At 42.1% G+C, this 20,445-nt stretch overlaps 1 protein-coding gene across 1 annotated transcript in view; it reads left to right on the top strand.

Annotated features, from left to right (window-relative positions):
• Positions 1–1,121: 1,121 nt before the first annotated feature.
• The window catches only part of LOC141007357 (neuronal migration protein doublecortin-like), a 29,858-nt gene continuing 10,534 nt past the window's right edge, over positions 1,122–20,445 (top strand). Inside the window, exons 1-4 of the mRNA XM_073479715.1 lie at positions 1,122–1,249; positions 6,072–6,497; positions 9,609–9,949; positions 20,336–20,438. Coding sequence (XP_073335816.1) covers positions 6,134–6,497; positions 9,609–9,949; positions 20,336–20,438 — 808 coding nt within the window. The 5' untranslated portion in view covers positions 1,122–1,249; positions 6,072–6,133. The remainder of the gene's footprint in view (positions 1,250–6,071; positions 6,498–9,608; positions 9,950–20,335; positions 20,439–20,445) is intronic.

The following is a 20,445-nucleotide window of genomic DNA, read 5'->3' on the forward strand; positions in this document are numbered from 1 at the left end:
TGAGTAAAAATAATAAATACATGGTCCCATGATTATGAAATACCATGTTAAAGGATAAAGTCGCTGAAAAATGAAAATTCAGTCATTATCTACTCACCCCCATGCTGATGAGAAGTCGGGTGAAATTTCATAGCTCACAACACATTTCACAGCAAAACAGCGTTGCAGAATTTTCCTGAACAACAGAAGTAGAAGTAGTACCCCCACCCTGCCCCAAAAAGAAAAAAAGAAAAACAAAACTAAAAACATAAATGGCTCCATGCAGCTCGACCGGTGTATACTCGGGGTGTCACGATATACCGATAATGACAACAATTATGATATTTAAAAATTAAACATTGATACTGTGACGATAACACGTACATGATAACATTGTGTAAATAATAATAATCTGCTTCTTTACATTCTCGCATTGTCATAGTAGGTGGCGGTAAATGCACCTTTTACATTTGTTTTTTACGTTTCAAAACAAGTCCCCATCCACTTCAGTTGTTAAGCAGAATGCTGCAACGCTGTTTTGCTCCAGAAATGTGTTGTGATGTGTACGAAACTTTACCCGACTTTCCATCGGCGCGGGGGTGAGTAGATAATGACCGAATCTTCCTTTTTGGGTGAACTTTTCCTTTAAGGGAAACCAGAAAGGCAGGGAGGTCAAACACAAGCACTGTGGTGGTGCAGCTTTTATTTTCTCTCAACAAAGAGCTCCACCAGACCGAGAGCAGCAAACTGTGGTTTGCCTCACTCGTGATGATCTGCACTGCTGTCACACACAGAAAGCACAATATTTAAGAGTGACGAGAAACTAAAATCAGGAGGAATTCCTGGAGAAACTCAAGAAAAAGGACATTTAGTTTCACCTCTTGACATAAAGTGGAGGTGCTTCATGCAGACATGTGGTCAGATCTCTCAAAGGCTCTTTCATCCTCCACACATTACTCTTAATAACAGCCTCTTTTAAGCCTTTTACTGTCCATGCACCTTTTGCTGAGGCTGCTGTCAGCTCCACCCCAGCTCCACACTCACTGGTACCACCAGCATTACCACAGTGGGCGGGTCCGGGGCTCGTTGGCTTTAGGACCCAGTGGCTCCTCCAGCGGAGGCAGGCAGCGGCTCGGCTCTCAGACTGAAGCAGACAAAGGCGAAGGGAGAGACGGCGTGCCGCTATCCTGCAGCATAGACTCACACATCCACACACACTCCCCCCACGGCGCACACACACCCTTCACTCTGCAAGCAAGCAGCGACGCAGGTGAGTCCGCTTCTGGGTGGGATTATCCGCAGACTTTACGAAGGAAAAGGGAATGAAATTAGTGTGATTTTGCTTTTGGAGTGGGCAAGTTGAGGTGACATTTTAAGGGGGTTTGTGCGCGGAGGAAATGATTTGAGCTTTTTCTCGGATCATGTGCGTTTTGAGCAGGTGGATGGTGATAAGGTGTGCGCACCACCCAGCCAGCCTCCCCTCCTTTTTCTTTTTTCCTAGAGAAAAAAAACTTGACGCTCTTTGCCATGTGGCCACACTCATCCAGCATAAATGAGAAGTGTGGGCTCATGAAACTTTTTTTTTTCCTTCATTTTTGTGACTGATTTGAAACCAGCTGGGTGTTTCTAGACAGATGCTGCCGCTGGATAGATGAGCTTTGATGGGGATGGCTGGAGAGTCGTGGTGTGGTGCTGGTTTGTCAGGAGTGTGTTGTGTGGGTGGCTCAGGCAGGAAGACAGAACCAGCCAAAAATATCAATGATACGGCACAATGTTGCTGCAGTGCTGCTTTTAATGCTCAGGATGAATGCCTTCTGCTGTGGTGGTGATTTATTTTTTTATTTTTATTCAGCTGTTGATTGAATACTGCAGTGTGTCAAGCAAACATATAGAGATAGCCATCATGTAAAGCTGTAGTTTAACATTAAAAAGCTTTGACAGCATTATTGCCTCTGTTAAGACTTTCTGGAGAATGAGCCGGCTGCTCAGGAGCACTGATGGTGATGTCACTCTGAAGGCAGGCACCCTGTAGGAGACAATGGACTGTCCTAGTTGATGCTCCACTGGGGAAGGGTCACTGTTGGCTCTGCCCATTAGTGCGGCAGATGGGCTCGAAACCTGGCCTTTGTCAGCTGAGGAGCACCGATTCCACAGAAGGCCCACCCCTATCAGTGTGCCTGTCATAAAACCCAGCACAGCCAGGGGTTAGCAGGGGATTGGAGGGCCCCGCCACATGGATGGGTGGCGGCAGCATGTTTCCTTCTGTTCTGCTAAATAGCCTCTGTTTGTCATTGTGGTCCTTTTTTTTTTTACAGTACTGTAGGTTATATGCACCACATAGGGCATTAAATCACAGAAGACAATGAAGGATTGCAAAGTGTTAAAGACTCTGTGAGCAAATGAGCATGATGAGACATCGTTTCATTCACTGGTTTACATGCATGGAATGAAAGATTTAAAGAGGCTCTAGAGGTTTCTGAAGAGATATTTATTTGATTTTCTTTTTTATATGATAAATGTTCTTTAGAAGCAGAACTGTGTGATATGTTTGAGATCAATATCACAATTTATTAGTAGAGTGATGCAGTGCTGCAGCTAATGATCCTATTCAATCAGAGTCATTAGAACATCAGAAAATGTCCACGGTGACATCCTCAAATGGTTTGTTTTGTCTGACCAATAGTCTAAAAGAGATGGATGTATGTTCGTATCGATATAAAACAGAGATAAGCAACAAATCCCCATGTTGGAGAAGCCGAACCCAGAGGTTGACATTTTAGCTGGGAAAATGACCATATCAGTAATAATAATCATATCTTGATGGTTGGATCAACTATTTTGATACAGAGCTCCAGGATGTGACTATTTTGTTATTGGTGATGTGTTATTGGGTGCACCTAAATAAGGCACAAGAGTGCAACCAGTTTAAAAAGTGAGTGTGGAGTCCAGTGATAGTTGATCCTCAAAATAGTTGCTGAAATGACATATTGTATATGTCATTTCAGCTCCATTCAAAGCAGTGGACCGTGTTGAACCTGCTTTGCATATGTCAGACAAAACTCTTAAGACATCTGAAACATGAAGTGAAAACCTCTTTTTGGTTTCAAAATGTAGTTAAACAATAACAAAATACTGTAAATTCATATTATGACGATACAGTGCCACTCCACGTCAGTAAAAGGCTCGAGGCCCTTCTCACTGAGGGTTCGGTTGAAAATTGGTTGGAAGTTCAGTGACAGAAGAGCCAAATAGTGATGGTCTAACATGTCATTTAGGTGATATAGATGACTAAAAATTCCTAAAACACAGCAAAATACAGACACACAGTGTACGTGTTGTTAACGAGCCACTCTGAAATGAGATGTGAATGATCAATGACCTCATAGTCAATATTGTCTGGTCCTGTAGGCTCACTGTGACCTGTAAGAGAAACTTGCATGACCCTGTTTCAAACTGGGCAATGAAACTTTTATGACAAGACTATTTACCAGAAAACATACAATATTGCAAAGATAAGAATGTGCTCACTCTTCGAGAAGGTTTTTCATTATATTGAAACTATATCATGTCAGTGGAGCACAGCTTTAATCTTGGCACAGACAACTTCCTCTTTTATGTGGGTGTTTTTATGGGTGTGTGTCAGGGTTCAGTTTGAAGTATATGGTTCAATGATCTTCTTTGGGTTCAGAGGACTGAGCTCATCAGGTGGCGTGTTAACGGGAAGAGAACAGTTTTTTGAATAGGAAAGCTTCTGGCCAGTCCCTCCAGTAGCATAAGTAGTTTATTGTTTATTGTTTATTGGCAGGACAGATGCATCGTTTGCATAATTTCCAAGAAACAGGAAGACCGGATCTCCTGTAACATTCAAATGTCCACTATTCAAAGAATCAGGAAAAAAACAGGGTTGGCATTTTCCTTTTAAATAATCCTTTAAACACTTTAGCTAAGGTTCAAATCTAGTCATGGTATGGTGAAACCTGAACTTTCAGCAGAAATGCACTGATAACACACTTAAATATTAAACACCAGTCTGAGAATAGAGTGTAGATGTACCATTGTGCAACACCACAAGACTGAAACATCTGATCTTACACATGTAGCTTAGTTTCAAATTCAGAATATTATACCCATAACCAGAATCTTGGTGTTGAATACTCAAGTACGTGATTACTGAAGGAATACTAATATTACAGTTTAAACATGCTATACTTCTATTTAGGGTTACTACTAGAATAGGTTTACATGCTTTAATGCTCAATAAACACATCAGTTTTCTCATTCTGTCCAGTGATGCAGCTCTGTATTCCTCCTCTGTCTGAAACGGTTTCTGTCCTGTTTCCTTAAGGCCCCCCTCCCAAATACCCAGTCTGCTCTGATTGGTCAGCTCACACATGCCTGAGTCAGCAACACTAACAACAACAGCTGTGCTAAATCAATTCTTACGTGCCAAACCAGCCGCTATGCATAAATTATAAAAATGTGTGACTCAGTGACTTAGCGTGATGGCACAAAGTCACAGAATTAAAGGCAAGACTACTGGCGAGGCATTTAGGAGCAGGGTTTTCTGTGGGAGAGAGGAGCTTCTGTTGGTGCGTACTTTGGTCTTTTTAACTTTGGAGGTTGTTTCCATGCAGAAGAACATATATAGAACCCTGATGAAAAAACAAAAATGAAACAGCATAATAGGTCTCCTTTATTCCTGAAATTTTCAAAACCTTTTCCGTTTGGTGCCACAGACACAATGCAGCATATTAACAGCTGGATATATGAACAACAGCAAAGAAACAGAAACATTGACTTCAGTTGTCTGAGTCAACGATCAGAAAGTTATCAAATCTTCTACCAAAGGATCATTTTGGATCTGTAAACCTTGAACTTTATTGCTGGCCAAGCGCCAGTTACTGATTCATCTGGGCGAGTGAGACAACTGCTCACAGGTGTATGTAGGCGGAAGAGGAGACAGAGACATATCATATGTGAACCTGCTACATGCAGCCGTAGCCAAAGCAGATGAGACATTGGATTGTTATCTTACTCTAAGCAAAATATAACCAAACACAAATGTCTCATATTTCTGGGTCTAAGCCATTTATGGATGTGTCCTGGCTCAAGTGTTGAAAAAGGAACAATAAATCTACCTTTTTAAATGCAGTTTCTTTCCAGTTTAGTAAATTATAGTCTTACAATGTTTTAGTGATACCTATATATCTACTTGTTAATCATCAAATCTTTTTCCATTTTGTGAGTCAGGTAGCCATCTTAATCTTATATATGTATATAATCCTATTTTTGCACACTTAAATGGACACCATTAGCATCCCCGACTGTAGCTTTCTGATTATTTAAACATGGAATTTAAAGGATTTATCATCTCCAGACCTCCTCGTTGAAAATATGTTACCACAGGGTATCAAATCTGCAGGAGGTGGATGGGGAACTGGATCACCACAATGTTCAGCACAATAGTGGTTCAAGGACTTAAAAGCTGCATTGAAGGATCTTTTTTGATAGTACAGCTGATGTTCTTTGATGTGGTCCCTGTTTGAGGCGAGGCTATCAATCGCAGCTGTCAGAAGGACACGTTTGTCTGGAGCCTACAGGACAGTATTCAAAACCAGCGCTTTAGTCTTACTCTAAATAATCAGTGGTTTCATTCATTGTCTGTCTGTATGCAGACGAAAGCATAACCATCAGTCCAGGAATTGGATTTACTCCTTTTCTTTACTCCTCTATAACAGTTAACTAAATATCTTTGGGTTGTGGACAAAACAAGACATTTGAGGGTGTCATCTTGGGTTTTGGGAAACAGTCATGGACATTTTTCACCATTTTCTGACATTTTGTTGACCCAACAACTTTGCCAATGCCAATTAATCAAGAAAAATGATGACAGATTGACGGAATGGAAATAATAGTTGCAGTCCTACAGTTTAGCTCACCGAGTGTTTTAGTGAATTAATCTATGACTGGTGACTGCTAGCAAAAATGTTGTTCCATGTTATTGGAAGCCAAAATAGCAAATCACAGTGTCTTTATAACTTTAGTTATTGCAGAATTTGAGATTATATCCATTGTGTTCTTTCTGTCCGTAGACTCTCCGGAGCTAGTCACCACCACCACACATCTGTCACAACCATCACAACTTTCAGTCATCATGGAGCTAGACTTTGGACATTTTGACGAGCGGGACAAGACGGCCCGTACCCCGCGTGGCGGGCGCATGAACGGACTTCCCAGCCCTACCCACAGCGCCCACTGCAGCTTCTACCGCACACGCACCCTCCAAGCCCTCACCAATGAGAAGAAAGCCAAAAAGGTGCGCTTCTACCGCAATGGAGACCGCTACTTCAAGGGCATCGTGTATGCTGTGGCCGGCGACCGATTTCGCACCTTCGACTCGCTGCTGGCCGACCTCACACGCTCGCTGTCTGACCACATCAACTTGCCACAGGGTGTCCGCTTCATCTTCACTATTGATGGCATGCGCAAGATTTCAAACCTGGATGAGCTAGAGGAAGGTAAGAATGTTAGGTCGAATGCAGCAATCACTTATTATATTATATTATATTATATTATATTATATCTGATTAAATGCATCAAGGTATCATTTGGATTGTAGGTTTCTTTGTTCCCCAGTTGAGCTGCTGTATTGAGACCAAACTGAAACATTATAGGCCACCATGTTCAAGATGATCTGCAGTTTCTGTGCTGAGAAGATTTAGAAGCAGAACATTTCCGCTTCTGAGATTAGAAGTCTTATCTTTTTGGTCTAGACTCCTGTAATCTCTTCATGTGATGTATCGACTTCTAATCTGAAGGGTTTCTTTGGACATGCGACATGGTCCACTTCTCTCAGCTATCTGCACATTGTACATTTTCTTATAAGAATGTGAGAGAATGACAAAAACAGACAAATCCTGCTTTGTTTGAACTTAACAGCCACCTTCTCAAAACGCCAACACAACATATTTCTCATATTAATAGCTCTCTCTCATGGTTCTGCTTTCAAAGAATCGTTGAACCTTTGTACAAAGCTGAAAGCAGGTCTTCTATCTGGGCCTCAGTGGTCTCAGATTTTACATGTTTAGCTTTATACTCTGGCAGGGGATCACACTGAGCTGTAAAGTCAGCTCTCTACAGCTCAGCAGGATGAATGGTTCATTAACAGACGACATTAGCGTCTGATTCTTCAGGCACAAGTGACTTTTTACTGTCAAACGTCTCCATCAGCATCTGTAGTAACAGTGGGAGGAAATCTCAATTAAAACTGCACCTTTTTGCAATTTATAGTGGAGAAAGAGGATTTTTCTGATTCAGCAGTCGACATACTTCATATAATGAGATATTTTACAGTTTTACTGATCGTTTTTTGATTCTGTCTGATAGATTCATGAGCAGCTGCCATCATATCTGCTGTAGTCTATATTTGGAGTCAGAGGGCTGATCTGGTGTGATTTGCGCGCTTACAGATCCATGTAGCCAAAAGTTGCCAAAGATGATTTGGAATCCTTTTTGTTAAATGAATGAAATCTTTACTTGGCACCAGACAAGATGATCCACGCTTTGGCCTGGATGTGGAAAGTCATATTTCGATTAAATCTTAAATCTACTTTGACTTTTCCTCAAGAAGTCGACCAGGCTGTTTGGAGGATACAGTGAAACAGTAAAGGATTACAAAAGGAAAAGTTCTATAACATTAATACTGAAGTTGTACTTTGCAGTCAGCTATATTCGTTAAATACTGTTTAACCTGGCAAATCCTCTGTAATCACATGTGTGTCAAGAACCATTTCAAGACCCTGGCCAACTTGCTGACAAACATCACTCTATGTGATTCTTGAATAAGGGGATGAGGTGGAAGGAGTGAACTTGGAGTCGAGCTCGAAGATAAACTGCAGCTTAATTTGTTCAAAATAAGATGATCATCTCTGCTTCTTGAGCTGCTTAGGAAAGATAGGAGTGCGTGTGCCTCTATGTGCACTTCTGCATGGTTGTGTGTGGCGACTGCAGTAAAGACGGGGCTGCACACTGTGGGTGGTGGGGGGCATTTCATTGTGCTTCCTCTTGCGGGATATAATTAATTGCTCAATCTCCTCTGCACTGTGTAATCCCGTTTTGTGCCTTTTGTCTTTGCCGTAATTTCTCCACATTTGGCCTAATTGTTGCCTTCTGGTCCCCCCCCCCCCCCTTTGTCAAAATTTCTCTTTCTCTCCATCTCTCTCGCCCTGCTGCATTTTGTCTTTAACTCCTCTCCTTGTCTGGGCAAGTACAGCACAATCTGCTGTAAAGACTGGAGGTCGATAATGATGAAGAAAATGGAGGATTATTCAGAGAATTGTAAGAATGATGGGCCAATTTAGGAAAGGCTGTAGATTACTTTGACTCCCGGACATTTTCATTTTGAGGAATGGTAAAATAACGCAGAGCCCGTATATGACCAATGTCCTACAAAGAGGTCTGTCATTTTTAAAACAGGCTTCATCTGGAAGGATGGTTGCTCTAATGTAAATTAACCAAGAGACACATGCTTTAAAATCCAAACACAATGAATTTTTAATAAGTAAAGATGGGTCTCTGCTGTATTGCTGTTGTATTCTTTGACTGATCTGTGCTGTGGTCTCATGTAGTTTAAACTCCTCTTTTTTTCTTCAACACCAGACAAAGACATGCAAAAACGAGCTACAGCACGATATTAAATCAGTGTCACAAATATCAGCACACATTTCTCAGCTTTTTTACTTCCCCAAAGGGATTTTGTAGATCACTTTAAACTAGGGATGGACCCAAATATTTGGACTATTTGGGTATTCGTTCAATGGGTAGGTATTTGGTTTTCAATTCGGATATTCATATTTTTTCTTTTTTTTTTTCATTTTTGCTAAATGTAGGCAATCAATAAAACGCAAAAGAGCTTTTGTTATACCTTCTTTCTTTAAACAAACCGTTGGGATTACAAACATGCATTTACCTTTTGGAAAATGTCCTTTTTATTTAAATAACAAATGACAATAGAAACAGCAATAGGATCCTTTTAAAACTCTGCAGTCCATCTCGGGTGAGAACAGAGAAATGTCTGGCTAAGTCCTTCCCGTCAGCACTCCCTCCTTCTCCAACCGAAGCTTTGATTATTTACTGTTTATTACTACCGAAGCTCCGGAGCCCCAAAAAATGGTGTTTAAGCCAAATTTTTTCAAAACACAAAAAACGACACACGCTTCTCGTTTATACTGTAGTTTTGGGGTTTCCATTTCTGAGAAGTAACATGATGGGGATTAATAGCATTTGGTTTTTGGTGATCCAAGGTTAAAAAATAACGTAAAAACTCAAGAGCAACGTGTCTGCAGAAACAATCTGGTAACTCAAAGCCCTCCTGTGAACAGTTTTCATTCTTAAAACTTCCCTAAACAAACCAGACACCGTTCTGCAGTATGTGCTGTTTACATCAGCAAAGTAAAACGATTTTGGCTGTTACATTAGATCGATGTGAGATGAAATCTAAGATGATGATAATTTGACTTCCTGCAGGTCTAAATGTTTCTCAGCGGACACCCCTGGGACTCTCAGGTGTCAAAGTTGAACAGCTGAGTGTGTTACAACACACTAACACAATTTTTCCTCTGCCGTCACAGGGGAAAGCTACGTTTGTGCATCAGAGAACTTCTACAAGAAGGTCGACTACACAAAGAATGTCAACCCCAACTGGTCCGTGAATGTAAAGGCCTCAGCAAGCCAGAAGAACATGCAGTCCTTGGCTGCCAAAGCTGCCGGCGAGTCCAGGGAGACCAAGGACTTTGTTCGGCCCAAGCTAGTGACGGTGATGCGCAGCGGTGTGAAGCCACGCAAGGCTGTGCGCGTGCTGCTCAATAAGAAAACTGCGCACTCCTTCGAGCAGGTGCTCACCGACATCACAGAGGCCATTAAGCTTGAAAGTGGCGTGGTCAAGAGGATCTACACACTGGACGGCAAGCAGGTACATTAAGCTTTACCTTTAGCCTAGCGTACATCATGCTCTCAGGTATAGATGTCAGATCACGTGTTCATTTGGTCACGCCATGCTTATGGAAAACTCCAAATGCACCAAGCTGCTGATGGCTCATTATGTCTGCATTTGTTTAAAGGATAGAGCCCTCTGTTCTAGAAATAACGTGAATAAAGCAGGCACAGTACATGTAAGCAAAGCAGCACAATAGGAAAATTAGCGGTCAGTGTTGAGGACAGATTGCCATTCATACATCCACCTGCACACAGACAGGTATCAGGATCAAAGGAGAGCAGGAAGTGAAACTATTTGCACTTAAAAGCAAAAAAAGGCAAGCATTATTGTCTGCGCTGTCAGCAGTGACACGGCAGGTTCATGAGAACCTCTAGCATCCATGAGACCAACCTGTGTACACACTGACCTTCATTGTCTGCAGTCATTCAGTCTGAGGCTACACACTCTCCTGTCTTGTGGTTCAGGTCATTAGTATCGTGTCCACCGGCCTTTGTTGTGGAGTTTTTAGGCCATTGGTATGTCTGACTTGATCTGTCAGTGAAAAGCTCCAAAGTCCTGGGAAATTCTGTCGTCCACCTATTATTATGGTAGCGTACAAAGGGCCAAACCCTGTATTGTTGATTATTTTGTCCCCATTGTTTCTCTATTTGGGATGGTGCACGCTAGATCTAGATGGATCTAGAAAAGCCCATGTTAACATGTGGATAGGACAGTGAGGAATGTAAACTCAGAGTCCTTTAAAGTTAAAGAGTATGCACAAAAGATTCAAGTTGGACATGATGCTTTAGAAGCTAGAATGTAGCTTTTTTTTGTTAGCTTGCTGAGACACATCTGAGGTGGGGGAAAACATTTTTGGAAGAAGATGATCAGGTTCCAGCCATCAGACAGTCCTGGAAATAGTTAGGACTTCAGTTTATCTAAGATGCAGGCACATCTGGATTCTCAGCTTGAATTCCCATTTTCAGATGATGCTTTAGTTGTATGTTGCATGTAACAGAAGCCACAGAACACAGAGCAAGAGAGAGGGTGTCTTTAGTAACCTTGACTTGTCTCTGGTGTTCATATAAGGGACCCTTCGGCTGTTGAAGCCAAGCTGAATTCAGGGCACTGCAGTCCCCATGAGAAGAAAAAAGGTCTAGTTTCCACTGGCTGACAGTGGGCAGTAACAACATGCATTGATACCAGACCTGTATTTTATATACACAAAATTATGAGAATAAAGTTAATACAGTGTCTCTGGTTTAAAAAACAACAAGATTAGGGGCTTTATTTTGTCACAAGTTGGGAAATGCACATCAAACATTCTTTATTTCACAGAAAATATTTAAAACACACTACCTAAATTGCTTTCTTGCTAAATTCAACCTGCAGAATATATTTTTACTTCAGAGATTTCTTTCCCATCGTAGACGGTAAATGATGACAGTCGAGCTGCAGCTTCTTGCATTCGTAAGGGAATGAAAATGCTTTCACATGTTTTTACTTTTAAGACGATTAAAAGCAGATTGTGACAGAATGCATGAGATAGTTTACTTGGCATTAATGTCTTGTATAAGCTAGTATCTACAGTAAAGCCATGAAGATTAGCAGAATACTTACGGACCAGAATTGATATAAATGGAAATGGGACACATCTGTAAATTCGCAAAAGCTGATCAAATGATCCACATGAGGCACACAACATGCTTTATATTTACCTAAAAGTCACTCCCTGGGGAAAGACTATTGTTTTCTCAAGACACTGGCTGAAAGGACATGATGTTTTATTCATGTTCACGCTTTATTGGAGCAGTTTTGAGGGACAACCACAGCCACCATGCAGGGTCACCCACCTGGAAGGCTGTGGAAAGGTCAGCGAGATGGACCGTCTACTTACTGCTCCTTTTATAATTCAGGACTCGTGTTTCCTTTTTATAAAGCGATGAAGAAAATGATTGACAAACTGTGGTCCTAAATATTTTTCTGTGCAGTAGGGGAGTGACCTCATGCCGACAAGAACGTTCACCGTCTTGCAGATGAACACAACTGCTGCTCCTTTCTCTTGTTAACTCGCACCTGTCACACCTGTAACTGACTGCGTACATCAAATACCTGTGCTTTTCACACTATTATGAATCACAGTTAATTAACAGAGGCGGGGATGTGGAGCGAGCGTGGAAGCATGTGTGGATACGAACACGGACATCTGTTCCTCAGTCCTCTCTTTGATATGGTTAAATGTTCGCTAATTCTCCTGTGGGGACATTTTTCTTGTATTATTCATTACAGATGGACTGGGGATCATGCCCTGCTGAGCTCCTTTAAGGTGTTGTACTTCTTCAGGTTTTTTTCCCCCTCTGTATTAATAAGGCCCGAATCACATGTGGCTTGGAGGAGGGGAGGAGCACTGAGATGATAGATGGGGGAATTTGATTTTAATGCTCTCTCCCAGGGGTGCAGTCTGCCTGCCCCGGGTCTTGCACGGGGTTTTCCTACAGAAACACTCACTAAGATGTTTGGATATTGTAATCAAATTATAGAATATAGAAGGGTTATTTTTATATTGTATTGTTTTTATCTTTGTGGTTGGGCTGCGGTGAGGTTTGAATCCTCTCCCTTGCTTGAATTCTGTCATGCATTTTTGATGCTGCGTATCCACAAAATGAATTTAATAGCCACCATATGGTAGCTATCCCAATCTGAGCATATCGATTCTGTTGTCACCACCGTAGATATAGATTAATTAGTTCATGATTAGTGCCCATTGATCGCCGATCACGACGGGGTTTCCCGGTTCCATAGCAATGCACAGACTGGCGAGAAATGCTGCACACATTATTGCGGTGTCTTTGTGTGCAGAGGCACACTGCAGCTGCTCTGTGGTGGAGGTGATATGGTAGAAGCAATATTGATGCAGTGCCCGCCCCTCCCTGACTCGCGCCGATCCTCCTCTTCCCAGTCCATTGCGATAGCTGCTGGGACCGGTTGCTAGGAGACCACATCCCGGGCACAAAGAGAGCCCAGCTGGTGTGGACTGGTCTGTCAGATACCACATCCTGTAGCGGGTGTGAGAGTTTACCATCAATGCAAGCCTTTAAAAAAATCACATGTCATGTTTTTTGTTTTTTTTACCTGTGTACATCCCATAATTGGGCGTGAATTGGAAGCATGGTGGGCTGCAGCGTGTGCATGCAGTGTGTAGTTTTAAAGGATCAGTTTGGAGATAAAAGGTGATCAGGTTTTGGTTTTAAAGCATTTCTGAAATGCCTGCTTTCACTCCTGATTTTCCTCTTTCCCCCGGTGCTGTGTCGACTCTAAAGACAGCCTGCCCTGCTCTCTTTTGTCAGTGTTGTGAACAAAATCACTCCCATTTTCCCCTCAAATGCTGCTGCTTTTCACTTCAATCGGGAAGGGTGGGGCCAGTGGATTCGGGGCTCATTTTCCATTCTTGGAGCAAATTAGGATCGTTTTATTTCCGCTGATGGCTGATAATTATTCGCCGTGCCTAAAACATTACTTGATTTGCCCTCACTGCTTCTAAAGGCTACATGAAATCGGAGAGAGTTTATTTAATTGCTGGCAGCCATTTTGTATTCACTCCTCTTTGATAGAGGTGTCTGTGTAGCATAATAGGTCTGATTTGCATTTAAGATCAGCTGTGTGTTTATCTAAATTGCACTTTGGGAAGGTTTTCAGCTAATAGATGCCACATCCAAATGTTATTTCTGAAATGTGGTGAAGGAACAATGTGTTGGTGTGCAGTTCGTCCTGATAAATGATCTTGACCGTTCTGCAGCATTGCTGAGAGCTCTTTAACGGATTTGAGTGGCCATTATTCTGACCTGTTTTAGAGTCAAGGTTTTCTTTTTAAGTCCTTTTTTTTTTTTTTTTTAAATCGATTTGTCAACAAAGAGCCACAGAAGAAAAGAAATGGATGCTTCGAGCATGCTTCAGGCACAAGGTCACACTGTTATTGTCAGAGAACAAAAGATTCCAGTTTGCTTTAAAAGTTAATAACTTGCAGAGTGAAATTATTCACAGAAAAGGATATGGATGAAGGCACGGGTTCAGGGCTTCTTAACGACTAAAATACATCCAGTAATAGGGAAGAAAAGCCTGCTTTTCCTTGGTTATCAGTGCTCTTGCAGTCTGCCTGCTCTTTGCCATGCTGCAGAAGCAGTTGTCATGGCAATAAGCTCCGCCGTGATGGATTCAGTTTGTGACAATGGCTGTAATACGCTGAGTGTGCTCTTTACATCGGGTCTTACCTGCATGCTCTCTCCTCCTCACCCCTTCATCCAGCTCACTGCTGCAGTCGCATTTCAATCACACATGCACGCACCCCCCCCCCCCCCCCACACACACACACACACACACACATTGTTAAACGGAGGCAGACAATCAGGCTGACAGAGGGGCGTGGTCCCCATGATGAAGCATCCTGAGCAAGCATGGTAGCCCGAATCCCCTCACAGGCTTCCTGCATGAGCACCACATCAACAAGTGAGCATGACCTGGGGGGAAGAGGAGGAAGCTCAATTTAATAACGCTGAGGCCACATCAGTCAGCCAAATGGAAAGCCTGCTTCCTCGGGGTTGGGGAGGGGTGGGGTTAAAACAACATCATGTACCAGCTGCTCCCCATGACTGTGCAGATATCGCTGCCTAACTGGCTCATCTGTGCTCCAAATGCAGCCAGAGCACCTACAGTAGCACACAGACGCAGTGGCAGTTCACCAAGGTCAGAGACAGGTCAGAAGGCGACTGGTTATAAAATCATCGTTAGAGTCAGAAAAATCACTGCAGCGCTCAAATTCTTTTATATTCTGATTGATGGGATTTGATTTACGTTCGGTAATTATATTAATCAAGTGAGGTGTTGTAATTAAAGCAAACATCCTGACATGATTTTGAAGCTATGGTTGATTTAAATACCCTGTATTTTCTGAGAGACCTTCAGCAGAGATGGAGAAAATGGAGACGCTGCGTGTATTCTGGAGGAATATTCCAGTCAGTGCAGAGGCGCTGGTATTGATCAGGTCTGTGTGCTCACAGTGAAGGAGATAGTGTGGGAGTTTCCCCCATGGACTGCATAGAAAGGTCTTTATCTTTTTTTATACTTCACTTTGCTCTCACATAGCAAAGTAATCCTGAGACTACACAATACTACATTTAATAAAAATGTACTTTGTACACTTTCAGATTCATGTTTTAGCTTTTAGTTAATGCTCCGACTTTGTAACCTTACGCCGTACCAAGAATCACATCCTCTGCTAACGTCATCAAAACACAGTAAAATAGAACATTGTGATGAATTATCAGAAAAGGATCCAAACGCATGACAAGGAGGCAGGTAGGTTGAAAAACCAAAGCTGTAGTCCATGAAAGCAAATGGCAGGTAATCAAAAAAAGAAAAAAAAAAAGACAAACCAGTATTGACCAAGGAGACGTGAGGAGAACGCAGAGCTGGGGATACGTGTGAGACGTAGAACAATCAGCAAAGAGTGAGGAAAAACACATGCTTAACTACACAGGAACTGATTAACTAATGAAACACGGGTATACACAGACAAAGGTTGGAAAACTGACAAAGACGGGAAGCAGGAGGTGGAAAGTAAATGATGACACATGAGGATATAATCTACAAAATAAAAAACTGGAAATGACTAACCCATAAACGCTGACCATGACACAAATGTCTTAAATTCAAATTTAAGTATGTAAACAAGAGATGTGGAGAAATATCAGTCTATATAAGATCGTCATTCTAAATGCTGTGTGTCATTCATGGTTTCTGCTGACTTAGAACGGTCTGGATCATTTATATTTAATAGAGGTTTTATTTTTGCACATTTTAAAATGACAGTGTCCTGGTCTGGGCCCTTATCATTTATTAATGTATTAGTTATATCTATTTATTCTTTATTTATTATCTTCTTTTTTCAACTTTGATCCAGATTATTTTACATTATTTGTACATTTCTCTTTCCTGCATGATTTTAGTTGAGTATCCTCTGAATGTTAAACATGGGTGAGGGATATCTACCTATCAAAATTAATTATTAAAGTTGTATTAATAAATTCAGAAATAAATTAAAATGAGTTTCTTCTAGGAATAATTCCCCTGGCGTTATTATTTTTATGACGGCAGAAGAGAACGCTCATAAACTGATCAGAGATTACTCCTCTCTGGTATCTCTCCGAGCACAGCAGATTACTGTTATCAGTTATATTGGATTCTACTGACTGGCCATTTGCTGACTCATTATCGCCTGGTAAGCCTTCACTGTGTCAGGCAAGTACTGATTAGATGAGCCACCCAGGTCACGACACAGAGTCAGAATGTTATAATGCCACATTGAACAGCTTTACTTCCGCACAAAGATCAATTAACATGGCTGTGCACAGAGATGAGACGGATAGTGGGACCAGGAGAATCATCAGTCGCTCGAACTGTGCTGCTGAAAGGATGAGCTGAAGTCAAGACAAGCAGCTGCTTGTAGAAGACAAAGGATGTGTGGGCTTTGTTTGGAGATGTTTCCTGCTGCTTCACACAAAAGCTGAGGCGAGGAACTATTGACCTGAGATACTGAATGTTGTTTTGCAGACCAGATTGTGTAATAGGTGGGCACTGGTTGGTTTAAAAAAACAGTTTGAGTTGCACTTTATCAAGGATTGCCTTCAGATCATAGACAGAAAACTTTGAGGCACTGCTCGGCCCAGATTATAATCACTCAATCACTCGAGCTAGGAAGTTCAGCTTCTATATTTACCACTCGGCTACCATGACCTACCTACCGTTGGCCGGAGTTGGGCTAAGGAAACTCTGAATAATTCAGTTGTTGTAGTTGGTGGATCCCTGCGTAGCTGCTGGTGGTGTTGGTGGTTTTTGGGGGGTCATGTGGTCCTGACAGCTGGTGAGGCAGAGATTAGGGATGGGCTTGGTGGGACAGAGGGTGGTGGGCACCTGGAGTCTGGAAGGAGCCAGTTCTTTAGAAAACCCCACCCGCCTGCCTCCAATAAACACACACATAGACATATAGATATAGACTCTGATGTGTGCATCGCATGTGAAATATGTAAATATGCAACATGACAGAGCATTTGATCATCTTTAAGTTGAATGTCACGTTGTTGTTCTCCTGGATTCTGCTGCCAGGTGGAGCTGGTCGACGTAGGCAACTGACCTTTTCAAAGTGAGAGAGGAAGGATGCTTCTTAACCCACATCCAAATGTTCCCAAGCTGGCCTGCCCTTTCCTCACTGCAGCCGCGTTTCAAAGGGACTCTGACATTTTACAATTGATCTGATCGCATGTGAAGCAGAGCAGCTTTCTATCAACTGTCAACAGATGTCAGATCAAAATAAACAGAACAAAGTAACAGAAACTTTTAATTGACTTGCTCAGAAAGTTGCACACATGCAGGCCAGCTTTTGGTGACTGCTGAAGTGTCTGCGGGACATTTGATACAAAATGTACATTAATTATTTGCGAGCTTAACGACGCGCAGGTCAAGGAGCGGCACTGTAACTGGACAGATAATGTGGATCTTAAGTGTTCCCTGTAGAGAATAGGATTAGTGTGACTGCTTAAAAGGATTCGGTGTTTTTGCTGGGGACCCTTAAGAAGGATGGGTGCTCTCTGATACACGGGGTTAAGCCCAGGTTATCTCACAGCATGCTGTTTGTCAGGTAGAAACGTGTATATATGTGTAGCTTTTGGCACATAGGAATATTGTGGATCGTGTTTTCAATTTAAATAGATTGTGATGTTATTGTGTCGAACATCTTCATTTTCAGATATTTATGTTGAATCTCCTCTCAGGTCTGTGAGTGGACAGATAAAGTAGTGCTGCGTGTCAAAGACATACAGTCAGAGACATGCAGAGAGACGGAGTCTTCATTTCAAGTGGAGATTCTGCTAAGAGAGATTAAGGTAGCAGTCTGTTGGATAAACGCTTTATCCCTTTAATCAGCTCTGTTTTTAAAGCTATTAAAACATGGGCTAGCCGCTTCCCTTCCGCCCCATTCCAGCCCATTTCCATCTCCTCTCCTCCACCGTAGGCCGTAGGGGGAAAAAGAGTGCTCTTAATGCTTCCATCTTATGATTAACTGTCAGGTGCCCTCGTTGCCACACAACAGTTTAACCTAATGAAAGTCTCTTGATAATGGACACAGAAGGAAACCCAAATTTGCTGCCTGTGAATTAGCCCTGGCTGGAAAACCAATTAGATTTTGATCCCTGGAGTCAAAGCGCCATCTCCGTACCCCAGCCGGGATCTGCCTGTATCCAGGGAATCTTGTGGGACACAGAGAGGGTACAGCTGTTGGATGCCTCGCCAGCGAGTCACCACCCCACACTTTTAGCTTGTCGAGCTGGACAGAGAATCAAGATGGCAGCTGCTGGGGTGGGGTGGTCCCAAATTTATCTGCAGCTCATAGTTTGGATGTGTAGCACAAAGGAAACCATGATGCATCTTGGCTCTCCTGGCATCATCCCAACACGTGGTAATCTTTTAAACCATGGACCTCTCAGAGTGACCAGCAGAGAGTCTTGAGTCAGTGATTGTCTTGTGTTTATAGAAAATTAACCCCGAAAGTAGCCTGGTAAATAGGACAGTGAATGAATCTTCTGCAGCATCAGTTGATTTGTTTTGATCCAGTAATTCAAGTGAGAAAAAAACTAATTTCAGCTGGTGTTGAAAGGCAAACTGGAAATGAGGCTGAGATGCTTTGTCACAAATCTCATCCGCACCAAGAAAAAAAAAACAACAAGGGGAAGCACAGCTTTTAGCATGAATGGCTTTAATAGGCGTGCCTGAGCTGGTTACAGGGCCTGTATAATGGAGAGCAGAGGAGAAGGTGTGGCCCAAAGACATCTGTCCACTCAGGACATATTGTGTCAACAGCTGCTATAGAGTGAAAAGTCCCTGGGGAAGGAAGTTGAATCACTTAAACATTACAGCAAAGGTGTAACATTATACTCTCTGATTGGGCTTTTTTGTGCCTTTGTGTGTGTGTGTTTTGTTACATGCGCCTACTGTAGCTAAAGGCATGTTAACATGACAAGTAAAGCACAAAGGCGGCCTACTACTATCTGAAGCCAACTAAATCCTTTGGCTGGCAGACATAAAGACCTTCCTTTTACTCAGAATTCATCCACATTAGGCTGTGTGTTTACACAGTTCATCCTTTTTCGTTTTTTACAGTGTAATCAAAATGTAACCTCTTTATTTCTGTCATCAAATCTGTCAGCACATCATCCACGGTGCTTCTTCCGCACAGCTATTGGCAATGCTTCATCATCCTGGAAATGCCTGTATGCACGTTATTAAATTATGAATAATAACACAGATATAATCAGATGAATCTGAGCAGATAATCCTCTTTGCAGTTGTATAGTCTTGGGTTCTGTAGCTCTCACATGAGGAGCAGTAAAGGCATTGATGAGCATTCGAAACGAGACATCTTTACCATGCTGGCAGCGTGTCTCCTTGGTGACGACGTGGATCTGTCAGTCAGTTCAACACTTTGTTACTAGTCTGACTCAGCGGATGCAGACTGTCCATATAAGCCACCCATAGGGTGTCTGTTTCAGGCCGTGTTCTCCTCCCTTCCTCCATCTCTGTGTTACTGTTTTCAAAATTCCTGTTGCTACCGGAAACAGCAAGGACCCTTTGGGCTAGCAACATACACACTGAAAATGACAAGTTGGTAACCCTAGCTCTTACCTTTTTATTTTGCAGAGATTTAGTCATTTTAACTCCAAAGCTCACCTTCCCACATGCTAAACAAGTTCACCTAAAGAATCTCCAGATCAGCGGCTATTGGATGCATTGCCATACATTTTTTTCATTCATGGTTCACAGAGGATGAATCCCAATGACTTTTCCTCCAGCAGGTTCACATCTGTGTTTTCTTAGTGAAATATCGCAACAACTGTTGATTAGATTGCCATTAAATGTGGCACTTGCATTCATGTTCCCATCAGGATGAATTGTAATAACTTTGGTAATCCCCAACTTTCTTCTAGCAAAACTTGAATCTGTCCAGTACTTGGTTCTTGACTAAATGCTTGCAAAACTAATTACATTACCACTAGCCTCTGCTGTATTAATTGCTAATTAGCAAATGATAGCATGCTAAAAAACAAAAATAAGATAATGAATATGACAAACTTACTTGCCTAGCATCAATATGCTTCCATAGTCAATCTGAGCATGTTAGCATGCTGATGTTAGCATTAAGCTCAAGGCACTGCTACTAAATACAGCCTCACAGAGCGGCTGCCGTGTCTGCAGACTCTTGGTCTGGCTATGATACCAGCTGATTCATTTATACCAGCTGTTTTAGGGTCTCAAGTTTTCTGTCTTCTTGTTTCCCAGGTTACCTGCCTCCAGGATTTCTTCGGTGAAGACGATGTCTTCATTGCATGTGGACCTGAGAAATTCCGCTATGCCCAGGACGACTTCTCTCTGGATGATAATGGTGAGTG

This window comes from Pagrus major, chromosome 13 (genome assembly GCF_040436345.1).
Source record: "Pagrus major chromosome 13, Pma_NU_1.0".
NCBI lineage: Eukaryota > Metazoa > Chordata > Actinopteri > Spariformes > Sparidae > Pagrus > Pagrus major.